Source organism: Zalophus californianus, chromosome 4 (genome assembly GCF_009762305.2).
Source record: "Zalophus californianus isolate mZalCal1 chromosome 4, mZalCal1.pri.v2, whole genome shotgun sequence".
In the NCBI taxonomy this organism is placed as follows: domain Eukaryota; kingdom Metazoa; phylum Chordata; class Mammalia; order Carnivora; family Otariidae; genus Zalophus; species Zalophus californianus.
The window spans coordinates 112,185,061-112,199,996 of NC_045598.1; the positions used below are offsets into that span (position 1 = coordinate 112,185,061).

At 34.0% G+C, this 14,936-nt stretch overlaps 1 protein-coding gene across 1 annotated transcript in view; it reads left to right on the forward strand.

Moving 5' to 3' along the window:
- The window catches only part of SNTG1 (syntrophin gamma 1), a 942,975-nt gene that overhangs the window by 687,543 nt on the left and 240,496 nt on the right, over positions 1-14,936 (forward strand). Inside the window, exon 9 of the mRNA XM_027616083.2 lies at positions 12,854-12,956. Coding sequence (XP_027471884.1) covers positions 12,854-12,956 — 103 coding nt within the window. The remainder of the gene's footprint in view (positions 1-12,853; positions 12,957-14,936) is intronic.

A 14,936-nucleotide genomic window follows, 5' to 3' on the forward strand; every position in this document is an offset into this window, starting at 1 on the left:
CTCTGGGGGCTCACTGAGGAGCGGGGCCCTGAGTTCTTCCTCCGGGGCAGAGATTGGTAGGCCGCCATTTTCACTCTCATTCTCCAAAGCTGTACGGAAAGCTCGCAGGGAACAGAAGCTACCAAGAGGAAACCCGAGCAGATTACTTAGCCCAGCACCAGCAAGGGTGCGGCAACAGGCCCTTTCCCCAGAAGATCAGTAAGAACCGCCAGCCAAGACCAAGTTTACTGATCAATGAGAATGACAGAACTCCAGCGCTAGGGGAATACTGCACATAGAATTCATGGCATTTTTCCCATGATTCTTTAGGCTTTCAAAGTTAATTTTTTTAATTTTCTTTTTTCCTTTTATATTTTTTTTGAATTTTTCTTTTTCCCTTTTCAACGAACATCTTGTCAATCCCTTTTTTAAAAATTCTTTTATTTTTCATTTTTAGAGTCATAGTCTATCCCTTCATAGTAGTTAACCTTATTTTTGGTATATATATAAGTTGTTCTCTCTTCAAAATTTTGGGATATAGTTTTTTCTAACAGACCAAAATATACCCTAAATCTCTAGTCTTTGTTCTAGTCTCCTGCCTGATCATATTCTCTCCTTTTTTTTTTTAAATTTCTCTTCTTTCTATTTTCAACCAACTTCTTATCTTATCAATTCCTTTTATAAAATCTTTTATAATTTTTATCTTTACAATCATTTTCTATCCCTTCATCATATTTACCCTTATTTTTATACATATATAAGCTTTTCTTTCTTTAAAATTTTGGGAGGCAGTTTCTTCTAACAGACCAAAATACGTCCAAAATCTAGTGTGTGGCACTGATCTATTCATGAGCCTGATCATATTTGATCATATTCTTTTTTTCTTCTTTTTCTTTTTCTTTTTTTTCTTTTTTCTTTCTTTCCCTTCCTTTTCCCCCAGTTTCAGATCTCTTCTGATTTGTTCAGCATATATTTTTCTGGGGTCATTGTTACCCTGTTAGCATTTTGTTCTCTCATTCATCTATTCTCCTCTAGACAAAATGACAAGACAGAAAAACTCACCTCAAAAAAAAAAAAAAAAACAACCAAGAAGTAGTACCGACTGCCAGGGACCTAAACAATATGGACATTAGTAAGATGTTGGAACTAGAGTTCAGAATGACGATTATAGAGATACGAGTTGGGCTTGAAAAAAGCATGGAAGAGACTAGAGAAAGCCTTTCTGGAGAAATAAAAAAACTAAAATCTAACCAAGTCAAAATCAAAAAGGCTATTAATGAGATACAATCAAAAGTGGAGACTAGAATAAAAGAGGCAGAAGAGAGAATTAGTGACATAGAAGACCAAATGATAGAAAATAAAGTACCTTAGAAAAAGAGAGATAAACAACTACTGAATTACGAGGGCAGAATTCGAGAGATAAGTGATACCATAAGATGAAACAATATTAGAATAACTGGGATTCCAGAAGAAAAAGAAAGAGAAAGGGGGGCAGAAGGTATATTGGAGTAAATTATAACAGAGAACTTCCCTAATTTGGGGAAGGAAACAGGCATCAAAATCCAGGAGGCACAGAGAACCCCTCTCAAAATCCTTAAAAATAGTTCAACACCCTGACATCTAATAGTAAAACTTACGAGTCTCAGAGACAAAGAGAAAATCCTGAAAGCAGCTAAGGAGAAGAATGGTAGAAACATTAGATTGGTAACAGACCTATCCACAGAGATCTGGCAGGCCAGAAAGGACTGGCATGATATATTTAGAGCACTAAATGAGAAAAATATGCAGCCAAGAATACTATATACTACGCTATCATTGAAAATAGAAGGAGAGATAAAAAGCTTCCAGGACAAACAAAAACTAAAGGAATTTGCAAACATGAAACGAGCCCTACAAGAAATATTGAAGGGGGTCCTCTAAGCAAAGAGAGAGCCTAAAAGTAACAAAGACCAGAAAGGAAAAAAGACAATATACAGTAACAGTCACCTTACAGTCAATACACTGGCATTAAATTCATATCTTTCAATAGTTACCCTGAATGTAAATGGGCTAAATGCCCAAACCAAAAGACACAGGGTATCAGATTGGATAAAAAAACAAGACCCATCAATATGCTGTTTGCAGGAGACTCATTTTAGACCCCAAAACACCTCCAGATTGAACGTGAGGGGTGGAAAACAATTTACCATGTTAATGGACACCAAAAGGGAGCTGGGGTGGCAATCCTTATATCAGACAAATTAGATTTTAAACCAAAGACTATAATAAGAGATGGGGAAGGACACACTATCATACTTAAAGGGTCTATCCAACAAGAAGATCTAACCTTTGTAAATATCTATGCCTCTAATATGGGAGCAGCCAGTTATATAAGCCAATTAATAACAAAAGCAAATGAACACATCAACAACAATACACTAATAGTGGGGTCTTTAACACCCCCCTCACTGAAATGGACAGATCATCTAAGCAAAAGATCAAAAAGGAATAAAGATTTTAAATGACACACTGGTCCTAATGGACTTCATGGATATGTTCAGAACATTCCAACCCAAAGCAACAGAATGCACATTCTTCTCTAGTGCCCATGGAACATTCTCCAGAATAGTTCACAACCTAGGTCACAAATCAGATCTCAACCGGTACCAAAAGATTGGGATCATTCCCTGGATATTTTAAAAACACAATGTTTTTAAAGTAGAACTCAATCACAAGAGGAAAGTCAGAAAGAACTCAAATACATGGAGGCTAAAGAACAACCTACTAAAGAATGAACAAGTCAACCAGGAAATTAAAGAAGACTTAAAAAATTTATGGAAACAAATAAAAATGAAAACACAACTGAAATAGAAAATCTTTGGGATGCAGCAAAGGCATGTCCTAAGAGGAAAGTATATAGCAATACAAGCCTTTCTCAAGAAACAAGACAGTTCTCAAATACACAACCTAACCCTACACCTAAAGGAGCTGGAGAAAGAACAGCAAATAAAGCCTAAACCCAGCAAGAGAAGAGAAATAATAAAGATCGGAGCAGAAATCAATGAAACAGAAACCAAATAACAGTAGAACAGATCAATGAAACTAGGAGCTGGTTCCTTGAAAGAATTAGTAAGACTGATAAACTCCTGTCCACACTTATCAAAAAAAAAAGAGAAATGACCCAAATAAATAAAATCTGAATGAAAGAGGAGAGATCACAACCAACACCAAAGAAATACAAACAATTATAAGAACATATTATGAGCAACTATATGCCAGCAAATTAGATAATCTGGAAGAAATGGATGCATTCTTAGAGATGTATAAACTACCAAACCTGAACCAGGAAGAAATAGAAAACCTGGACAGACATATACCCACTAAGGAAATTGAAGCAGTAATCAAAAATCTCCCAACAAACAAAAGCCCAGGGCCAGATGGCTTCCCAGGGGAATTCTACCAAACATTTAAAGAAGAATTAACACCTATTCTTCTGAAACTGTTCAAAAAAAAATAGAAATGGAAGGAAAACTTCCAAACTATTCAACATAGTACTAGAACCCTAACCACAGCAATAAGACAACAAAAAGAAATAAAAGGCATCCGAATCGGCAAAGAAGAAGTCAAACTCTTACTCTTTGCTGATATGATACTTTATGTGGAAAACCCAAAAGACTCCACCCCAAAACTTAGAACTCATACAGGAATTCAGTAAAGTGGCAGTTTATAAAATCAATGCACAAAATTCAGTGGCATTCCTACACACCAACAAGACCAAAGAAAGATAAATTAAGGAGTCGATCCCATTTACAATTGCACCCAAAACCATAAGATACCTAAGAATATATCTAACCAAAGAGGCAAAGAATCTGTACCCAGAAAACTATAAAATACTCATGAAAGAAATTGAGGAAGACACAAGGAAATGGAAAAACTTTCCATGCTCATGGATTGGAAGAACAAATATTGTGAAGCTGTCCATGCACCCTAGAGCAATCTACACATTTAATGCAATCCCTATCAAAATACCATCCACTTTTTTCAAAGAAATGGAACAAGTAATCCTAAAATTTGTATGGAACCAGAAAAGACCCCAAATAGCCAGAGGAATGTTGAAAAAGAAAAGCAAAGCTGATGGCATCATAATTCTGGACTTCAAGTTCTATTACAAAACTGTCATCATCAAGACAGTATAGTATTGGCACAAAAACAGACACATAGATCAGTGGAACAGAATAGAGAGCCCAGAAATGGACCCTCAACTCTATGGTCAACTAATCTTTGACAAAGCAGGAAAGAATGTCCCATGGAAAAAAGACAGTCTCTTCAACAAATGGTGTTGGGAACATTGAACAGCCACATGCAGAAGAATGAAACTGGACCATTTCCTTACACCACACACAAAAATAGACTCCAAATGGTTGAAAGACCTAAATGTGAGATAAGAGTCCATCAACATCCTAAAGGAGAACACAGGTAGCAACCTCTTCGACCTCAGCCACAGCAACTTCCTTCTAGAAACATCGCCAAAGGCAAGGGAAGCAAGGGTAAAAGTGAACTACTGGGATTTCATCAAGATAAGGAGCTTTTGCACAGCAAAAGAAACAGTCAACAAAACCAAAAGACAACCAACAGAATGGGAGAAGATATTTGCAAATGACATATCAGATAAAGGGCTAGTATCCAAAATCTATAAATAACTTATCAAACTCCACACCCAAAGAACAAATGATCCAATGAAGAAATGGGCAGACGACATGAAGAGACATTTTTCCAAAGAAGACATCTTAATGGCCAACAGACACATGAAAAAGTGCTCTCATCTCTCAGTATCAGGGAAATCCAAATCAAAACCTCAGTAAGATACCACTTCACACCAGTCAGAATGGCTAAAATTAACAAGTCAGGAAACGACAGATGTTGGTGGGGATTTGGAGAAAGTGGAACCCTCCTACACTGTTGGGGGAATGCAAGCTGGAGCAGCCACTCTGGAAAAGAGTATGGAGGTTCTTCAGGAAGTTGAAAATAGAGCTACCATATGACCCAGCAATTCCACTACTGGGTATTTACCACAAAGATACAAATGTAGGGATCCGAAGGGGTACATGTACCCCGATGTTTATAGCAGCAATGTCCACAATAGCCAAACTATGGAAAGAGCCAAGCTGTCCCTCAACAAATGAATGGATAAAGAAGTGATATATATACACCATGGAATATCATGCAGCCATCAAAAGGAATGAGATCTTGCCATTTGCAACAACATGGATTGAACTGGTGGGTATTATGCTGAGCGAAATAAGTCAATCAGAGAAAGACATTTATCATATGATCTCACTGATATGAGGAATTCTTAATCTCAGGAAACAAACTGAGTGTTGCTGGAGTGGTGGTGGGTGGGAGGGTTGGGGTGGCTGGGTGATAGTCATTGGGGAGTGTATATGCTATAGTGAGCACTGTGAATTGTGTAGGACTATGAATCACAGACCTGTACCTCTGAAACAAATAATACGGTATATGTTAAAAAAAGAAGAAGGTAGTTGGAAGTGAAAAATGAAGGGTGTAAATCACCGGAGGAGATGAACCATGAGAGACTGTGGACTCTGAGAAACAAACTGAGGGTTCTAAAGGGTAGGGGGTTGGGGGGATGGGTTAGCCTGGTGATGGGTATTAAAGAGGGCACATATTGAATGGAGCACTGGGTGTTATATGCAACCAATGAATCATGGAACACTACATCAAAAACTAATGATATAATGTATGGTGATTAACATAACATAATAAAATAAAATTTTAAAAAATAAAAAATAAGTAATGAATAGGAAAAAATGTTGCAAAATTTACATTTATATACATTGCTATCTATATATAGTTTTACAAGTATACTTGTCTCCTCTAAGTTCTGGGTTTGCCGTTGAGTTTTTATGTTCTTTTCACCCCTAGATTTTACATGGAATCCTACATATAATTTCTTACAATATTATTTTGGTAGTAGTGTTTACATTTAACTCTTTAATTCATTAAGACATATTGTTAGTATATTGTTTAAAATCGTGTACTATCTTATTTTCCTCTGTAAAGATAGTCAGATGTGTTTGTACCATTTATTATAACCAGTCTTTTAAAACTAGATTTAAAAAAGTCTGTCATATATTAAAAGTTCAAGTGCACAGTATGGGGTAGGTGGGAATGTATTAATAGGTATGAAAAATGACAGAACAGGGAAATAAGGACAGAGGTATGTGGAGAGCTGTAATTTTAAATAGATTGATGAAGATAGAACTCATTTGGATGATTTTTGAGGTAAGAGTAGAGGAGGTAAGGATGTTAGCCATGCAAATATTTAGGGAGAGACTATGGTAGGCTCATGAAGCAGCCAGGCATATTCAAGAAATATCATGAATATTCTTCCGTTCCTATTTTTCTTAGAGTTTTTATTAGAAAATACAGCTCAATTTGACCAAATGTCCTTTCAGATTCTATTGGAGAGGATAAAATTCTCTCTCTCTAATCTATTATCTAATATGTATTAATAGATAGGTTACATATGTTTAGCTTGTTGATGAAATTAATTACATTTATAATAACTTCTTGATATTTATCCAGGCTGGCTCTTTTGAAATAAGACCTATTTTGTCATAGTACAATTTCATTTGTCGCTTGTAGGATTCTATATGTGAATAGTATATTTAAATTATTACAACTATATTTATATTAACAGTGGTCTTTTGTTTCTTCATATGTCAGCCTTTATTATTAATTTTCATTTTAGTTTGATTTAGTGACATGAATTGAAGGGGTTCAATAATTTCATACTGGAATAATTTCTTCTTTAAGAATTAAATAAAACTTAGTTTTGAACCCATCTGTTCCTGATGCCTTTTGTGAAGTAAAGCTTTCATGAATTTTAAAATTTAATTAAGCCTGCTTAATAGAACATAAACTAGGCAATTGGCCATATAACAATAAGAAGACAAAGTAAAATATTGCTTGAATTATTGAGGAAATCATCTTGGAATTAAAATAAAAGCTATAATAGCATTTATATAACCATGGGAACTAGCTAACAATGTATTCTGCTTGTTATGTTGAAGTTGGATTTATCTAGCATTTGACTTTTCACCCACTTTTGTTACAAAGAATCTTGTTCTAATGGAGTATTTGAAAGTGATGGAATTATTTTTAGTCATAGCTTTAAATATTCCAGGAAAATTTTCTCAAGTGTTTCCACATTTTTGCATCACTAAAGTAAATGTTTTTTTTGCATATTGAAATTCATTGATACTATTATTGCATCCTGATTATCAGAGCTTAAATTTATTATTCATTCAGACTTCATTCTTGTTTGTAATATTTACCAAAATTCAAAAATTACTTGAACACTATTTTAGGTTGAAACTTTAGTAATTCAGAAATATTAAAATTTTAGTAGTTCTTTTTTAAACATATTACCAGATATACATTTGTGCTACGACATTTCATTTTAAAGCAGCATAAAATTTGGACTAGAAAGCCTTCTATTGTACTCCTTTATATATGGAGTGTTTTTCATAAATTAAAATGCAGGAAAAATGAAAAAATAAGTGAATGCATCCTCAGGAATGTCGCATCACCTTTCTGGAGCTGCTTTATCCATGACAATTCTGATCTCCATGCCCTGGTCATTCTATTCCTGGATCTTCCAGCACTATTCTGTATCCCCTGGTCATAGTAATACAAGGTGAGAAATGACAGTTTTAAACCATCCCAGATCCCTTTCTTCTTTTGCATTGCTTCTTCCAAATTTTAAATTGTAGTTGATTTCTCACAGTTGGTTCACCTGCTACTTCCAATGATCTTCCTACATATAGTTCTATACCCTGTTTTCCAGTTGGATAATGTCTGCTGTTCCATTTGATTTACCCCCAACCCAACAGCACCAGTTCTTGTGACTATTGTAGACTCCTTCCTTGGTCAAATGTTTCACTCTTAAAAAAGCTCTGTCTCCTGCCCTGAAAACTGGCAGCCACTGTGACCCCAGGTGTAATCTGTAGGAATGAATGTACTCACCTGCATTCACACTGTAGCAAGTGTAGTATACTCTCTCATCTGCCACTCCACAGATTCCCCTGAAACCTGAATGTGAAAGCAGGCGAGAGGACCCATTAACCCCATTTTGGAAAGCTTTTAAGTTACAGTTTCCTCTCAATCTTTTATTGTATAAGACAAGTAATAAGTCAAGTTTTTTTTTTCCACAACTAATATAAACAAAAAGTGATTACATAATAATATATATAATAAAAAAGTGATTTGTTTATTCCATGTCAACATGTAATTACTATGTTAACATGAGCAGCAAAGCATGTGATTGTATCTAGTGTTAGCCTAGTTGTTTTGTCAGTAAGGCAACCTGTTTAAAACCATTCTTCAAAGTCACATTTAATTTCCTTTTCAGCCAGGAGTCAGGCTTTAAGAAAATGATTTACTGCACTTAACAATATGTCAAGAGAGATGAGTCAAATGTTAATGTGAAATTCTAGGTAATTGTTTTCCATCACTGTCATCAGTGAGCAGCAATACTTACCTTACTCTCTGGAGATCTAAATCTTATTTGATTGTTCTGACATCACGCTAGGCTAGTAACTATGGTCCTCACAAACCTTCTTACTGCTCTTCTTGCCACTGAAGGTGTGTGTGTGTGTGTGTGTGTGTGTGTGTGTGTGTGTGTGTGTGTGTTTCCCCACACCAAGAGAATTTCCCCAAACCCAGAGAATTTACAAGACCAAGAGTGAACTCTAAGGAAGACAATGGACCCTGGGTGATAATGATGCAATGTCAGTTCATCATTTGTAAAAAATGTACCCTTCTGTTGGAGGATGGATGTTGATGACCAGGAGGCAGTGCACGTGGGGAGGCAGGGAGCATATGGGGAATCTCTGTGCTTTCCCCCAAAGTTTTGCTGTGAACCTAAAACTACTCTATAAAAATAAAGTCTTCAAAAAAATAAAAATATAAAACAGTTCCCAGGCATGGACATTCTTCACTTCATATACCGTAGATGGATAAATTCCTCTTTAAAATCTCATATTAAATAGAATATCCTCCAAGGGGAAGGAGAAAAGAGTGAAGAAGACAAAATGGTTTTATGAAGTTTCCCTTCTAACAGGTGAGTGGAACTCAAAAACATTCAGTTCATGAACTGAGTTGTTAGGTTTGTCGTGGTTTAATATAATAAACCTACTAATATCTATTTTAATTCCTTCCCCCTGTTCCCTCTTATTATTGCCATACTTTACCTATCTCTCACACTTTGTTCACATACACACCCAAGGCAATATGATAGAATAGCCATGATAATCCATGATCAGATCAAAATGCACTTTTGATTTGCATCATAAAATGTGAATGAAAATGAAAAAGCTGGATTTATTGGTACAGATTTCTGATTTTGCAGGAAGATGACATCCATCATTACTCATGATGTAGAACCAATATTTTTCAACCTGACAGTATCAGGCTGATGAAATATGCATTCAAAGCATTGTAGCAAAGCTGAGAAAAAATTTAAAACACATTATATCAATCCTGTTCACTGAAAAAATGAATATTCCTGTATTTATTAAGAAATGTGTATGTGTCGAGGACTTGAACTTGTGCCGGCCAGAAAGATAACCACAGCTGACCTTTTATTAAAAACAAAACTAAGTTATCCCGTAGAGTGAGATTTTACAATTAAAAATTATTTTTTTTATTTTTCTCAATTATACTTGAATAAAACTTCAAGATTGAAGTACACGTGTAAACAAGTTGTCCATTGCTTATATCTGAGGCAACTATATTTAACTTATACATGTTTATTCTCATATTTACCCTTAAGATGCTCATACTGTTCTTTATTATTTAATGATAGAAATTATTTGTTGTACATTTACTGTAGAATAGAAGTATTGACCTATTGTTTTCCACCATTCCATATATTTCACTGACTCATGAACTCTCAATACAGTTATATAATAATGATTATATCAGTGTTAAATGTCACTGCAAAACATAAGGCAAGTTCATAAATTCATACTAAGCCAAAAATTGAATAAAAAAATGACATTGGGAACTTGAATAGAATTGTCTTGCATTTATAGAAAAGTAGGAGGGAATTGATGTCTTTATAGTATTACATTTAGTGATCCATGACAGCATAGTCTGACATTATTTAAAAATTATTATATTTATTTGTTGATATTGAATCAAAATCAGTTGACCTTTGTATTGTTAAAAAACAAAATTTAAACAAGTAAATTTGAAAATCTAATTCACTTTGTTAAGCCATTTATGAATCAGGCAGCATCCCATCTAGCAAGTAGAAAGGAGCTCCAAGGCTCTGTACAAAATGGAAGGATTTTATAGGCAGACAAGGGGAGGGACAATTAGTCAAAAAAAAAAAAGAAAAGAAAAAAAGAGAAAGTATTGCTTGAGGCAAGATCAAGAGGAAGGGCAAGAGGCCTTAGTAGATGGATTACCTCATCTTCCTTTGGGGTTGGAGAGGGCCCATGCGGCAGATTACCTCCTTGGTGCTGACGAGAAAACTCCTGTCTATTTAAGACTATATTTTTGGGAGAGTTTGAAATTGCAATTAGATTAGGTATTAAGCTCTGGTTTGGTGATAGCCTAACATATATGACTCCATTTGGGCTATGGTTTTCTTTCTAACAGTGTATTACTTTGTATCTATACTATTTCATGCTGAACTCCCTTAGTAACTCAACTGGTAATGTCTCATGTAATAATGTCTATAGATTCCCAAGGATTTTCTATACTCAAAATTATCTTATGTCTGAATAACAACAGTTTCATTTCTTCTTTCAATTCTTGGCATTTTATTAGCTCTTTTCTTGCCTTATTGCAATAAGACCTGAAGAAAGATTAAGGAAAACGAGATAGTAGACATTTTTGTCTCATTTCTGATCTCAGAGAGAAATGTCTTAATAAAACACCATTAATGACGATGTTAAAGATATTTCTATATCCTCTTTCTAATATGAAGATACTCATTTGTATACTTAGTTTTCTATGAATTTTTATCAGATGTATTTTATTAAATTCATCTTTGCATCTATTTAAATGACTATATATATTTTTTCATTTTTAAACCTTTTTTTTCTACTTTTAATGTGATGAAATACATTATTTTTTCCTGCATGTGAGTGGGTGAATTTTATTGTTCTGTCCTCAAGTTTACTGATTCTGACTTCTGTCATCTTTGCTGTATTATTGAGCCAATCCAATATGTTTTTTTAAAATTTATGTTAATGCTGTTTTTAGTTCTATAGTTCTATTTGGTTCTTTTTCACAATTTGTATTTCTTTGCTGAGATTTTGTAATTTTTCATTTGATTCAAAAGATTGTAATTTCTTGCTGACGTTTTTATTAAGGTGGCTTTAAAACCTTATCAGATAATACCAGTTTGTAATTCATCTAGTTGGAGTTAGCTATATTTTCTCATTCAAATTGTGATTTTTCTGGTTCTTAGTGAGATGTGTTATTTTGTTTCTTAGCCACTTCGCTTATTATGTTGAGCCTGTGGTTCTTATGTAAGACTTTTTTTTTCTTTTTAGCAGGAATTCATTCTATTTACCATACAGGTCCTAGCCTAATTTTGTGGACTGTGGTTCCATTGACAATATACTTTTTAGAGCCTGTTTGGCTTCTTTGGTCTAATTGATTTCCCACTGTTTCCTGCTGATGCTGTTTGAGGAGGTGGCAGGAGATTTCTCACGCTGGGCCCCGTTGTGCCACTAAGTGGACAAAGGGATTCTTTATCCACCAGTGGATAGAAATCCCTCTGTTGGGTGGGAGCATCTAAAACACCCCTCCTCTGTGTGCTGTTCCATCAGTCCTGGGATCCCTAACGAGTTCTTCTATTCTCTTTCTACCTGTCAGAGTTTGACTTGCATTTCAGTTGTATCTTGCAGGTTTTTGAGTGTTTATAGTTACTGAGGGGGAGCAGGGGAAGATGAAGCCAATCCATCTTCTCCAGACCCCAAATCATTCTAAATCCTTTTGATAGCCAATTCTCTAATGACTGGAGGTGGAGAATTTTTTTCTAGATGTTTATTCACAAGCTGTGTCCCCATGTTTACTAACTGTCTCTTCACTAATTATTCGTAATTCTCCTCTTAGCTGATGTGAGATTTCAAAATTATAAATATGCCTATATCCTTTCTATGTATGTTTGTTATAGATAACTCCTCAGCTTCCTGTACTTCTTCTAATATTTCTTACAATTGTCTTGATACAATTTTTGAAGAAATTGACATTATTTTAACTGGTAGAATTAGAGCTATTCTATAATTTGAAAAGTGTTGAGAGTTGATGATAGTCTCCACCATTATTCCAAGTTTGCAGGGAAAGGAGAATAAAATATGCAATGATATAACAGGAAAATAATACCTATTTATTTATTTATTTATTTTTTGCAAAAGTGCTTGACTGAATTGGGCCAATTTTGTTAAATGTGATTAGCTCATTCATCAGCATCTGCAGGGTCATTTATTTTTATATCTCCAAGTAGTGTATAATAGAGGTTCAGTAAATATTATTAAATTAATGACACAGTGGCTTGAGCACTACATCTTTCTATAGATGTCATAATCTTTCATATTGACTAACACCAAATACTAAGAGACCTCTATAAATATGAATGGAAGATGATGACACTGTGAGTGAACAGGGGACCACCAAATGTTGGGAAGAAGAAGAACATGATGGCTGTATCCCCCCATCTTTAATAAAATGTTTCTGACCATTATGGAAAAAAGAGGGGTGGAAAAGACAACGAATCATTTCAAGGTTTTGCAATCATATAAAATACTTTGTGTCCATCGCAATAAAGTATCATTTTCCTTCGGTTTTATTTTAGGTTCAGGTGCTTCGGAACGCTGGAGAAGAAGTGACCCTAACAGTGTCATTTTTAAAAAGAGCACCTGCTTTCCTCAAACTCCCACTGAATGAAGATTGTGCATGTAAGCATTTATGAAGTATAGGTAAAATGCTCGCATCATCATATGTATTTTCTAAACCATTATTTCCTGACAGTAATTAGTAATTTTTTAAAAGTTGGGATTTCTGCTTGAGTACAAATATTTTTATATCACAAAGCATTCAATGAATGCTTATGCAAAGGGAGTAGATGTTATTTTGTTTCAGAATGTATTCAGCACATTTACAGTTATTTGCTAACCTATAATTGGAGACATATCATTTATTGTAAAAATAGTATCATATCAACTACATACATTTTGTATCTCTGTTATATTTCATTCTTAATATTTGATTAATATATTTTCTCTAACTTGTAGAATAAAAACTGTTATTTAGCTACTGGACTTAAGCACTTACACTTAAGTCGTCCTGATGAGGCTAGGGAGATTGAAGGAAGCACCAGTCTATGTGGAAATTCCTAAGGGTTACTTAAAAATCTCTGTATCAGTTTCTATATTAAGAAATAAAATATCATCTAACATTTTGCTAAAAATCAAAGAAGAATACATCTTTGAGGCATAATTTGCATGCAATGAAATGCAAAGCTCCTAAATGAACAATTGGATTGGTTCTGACAATGCACACATTTGCTTAATCTACATGCCTTTAAATCAGAGAAAGGTCCTTCTGTGCCTCTTCCCAATAAATAACACCCACAGAAATAGCCATTAATTTAATTTCTTAGCATGATATTTCTTTTTGCTTCTTCTTGACTTTTTTAGAATGGAATTATACTGTATTTACTCTTTTATGTCTGGCTTCTTTCATAATGAAAATCACTTGTGTGATTTTCAGATGTTTGTTCATTTACATTGCTGTGTAATATTCCATTAGATGAATATACTGAAATTTACTAATCATTCTCCTATTGATAGATAACAGAGCTGTTTCCTGTAGTTTGGCACTATGCATAAAGCTATTATGAATATTCTTGTGTAAGGCTTTTGAAAGTCTTCCAATTTTATCTCACTACCATAAGTACTTAAGAGTGGAATTGCTAAGTCACCAGGTAGATATATAGTTAACTTGTTAACTAATTGCCAAAAAATATTTCTAAATTAGACATATATTTAAAAACCTCTTACTCTCCACTCCAGCAATGTACGAGATTTCTGGTTGCTCTACACTTATCCCAATATTTTATGATCAAAGATTTTTTTTTTTTAGATATTCTATTGGGTGTGCAGAGGTAGTTTATTATAGCTATAATTTGCATTTCCCTGAAGACTAATTATAATCAGCTCCTTATCATGTACCATTTGCATTTATTATAGAGATTTGCATATATTATTTTGTAAGTTGTCTGCTCAAGTTTTGCCCATTTTTCTATTGGTATGTCTTTATATAATTGTACTGCAGGAGTTTAAGAAAATATTCTGTATATAATCTTTGTCAGCTATATGTATCACAAATATTTTCTCTCAGTCTATACATAACTACATATTTTACCTAAAAATGTCTTAGGTTTGCAGAAGTTTTTAATTTTGACAGTCTAATTTATTATTTTGTTGTTGTTTTTCTTTTGCATATGGTTATTGTTTTCTGTATCTTCTCTAAGAAATATTTGCCTACTCCAAGGTAGCAAAAGATTCTCCTACATTTTTCCTAGAAGCTTTATGACATTGGGTTTTATGTTTAAGTTTAGAATCCATATTATATTAATTACTTTTTGTGTCTGAACTAGGAATTTAGAATCAAGAAATGACTTTCTTATTTCCATTAACTTTTGTGTCTATTTTTTCACCATAACTACAGTGCTGATCCCCAAGGATAGGTTTTCCAATTTTGCAATTTTTCAAGATTATTTACCTATTGTAGACCCTTTACATTACTGTGTATATTTTTAAAATAGCACATCAATTTCTACAAAATCCAATTATGATTCTGAATGGGACTAAGTTGGATTTATAGATAATTTTGAAAATTAACATATTAACAACTTTAAATCTTTCAATCCATGA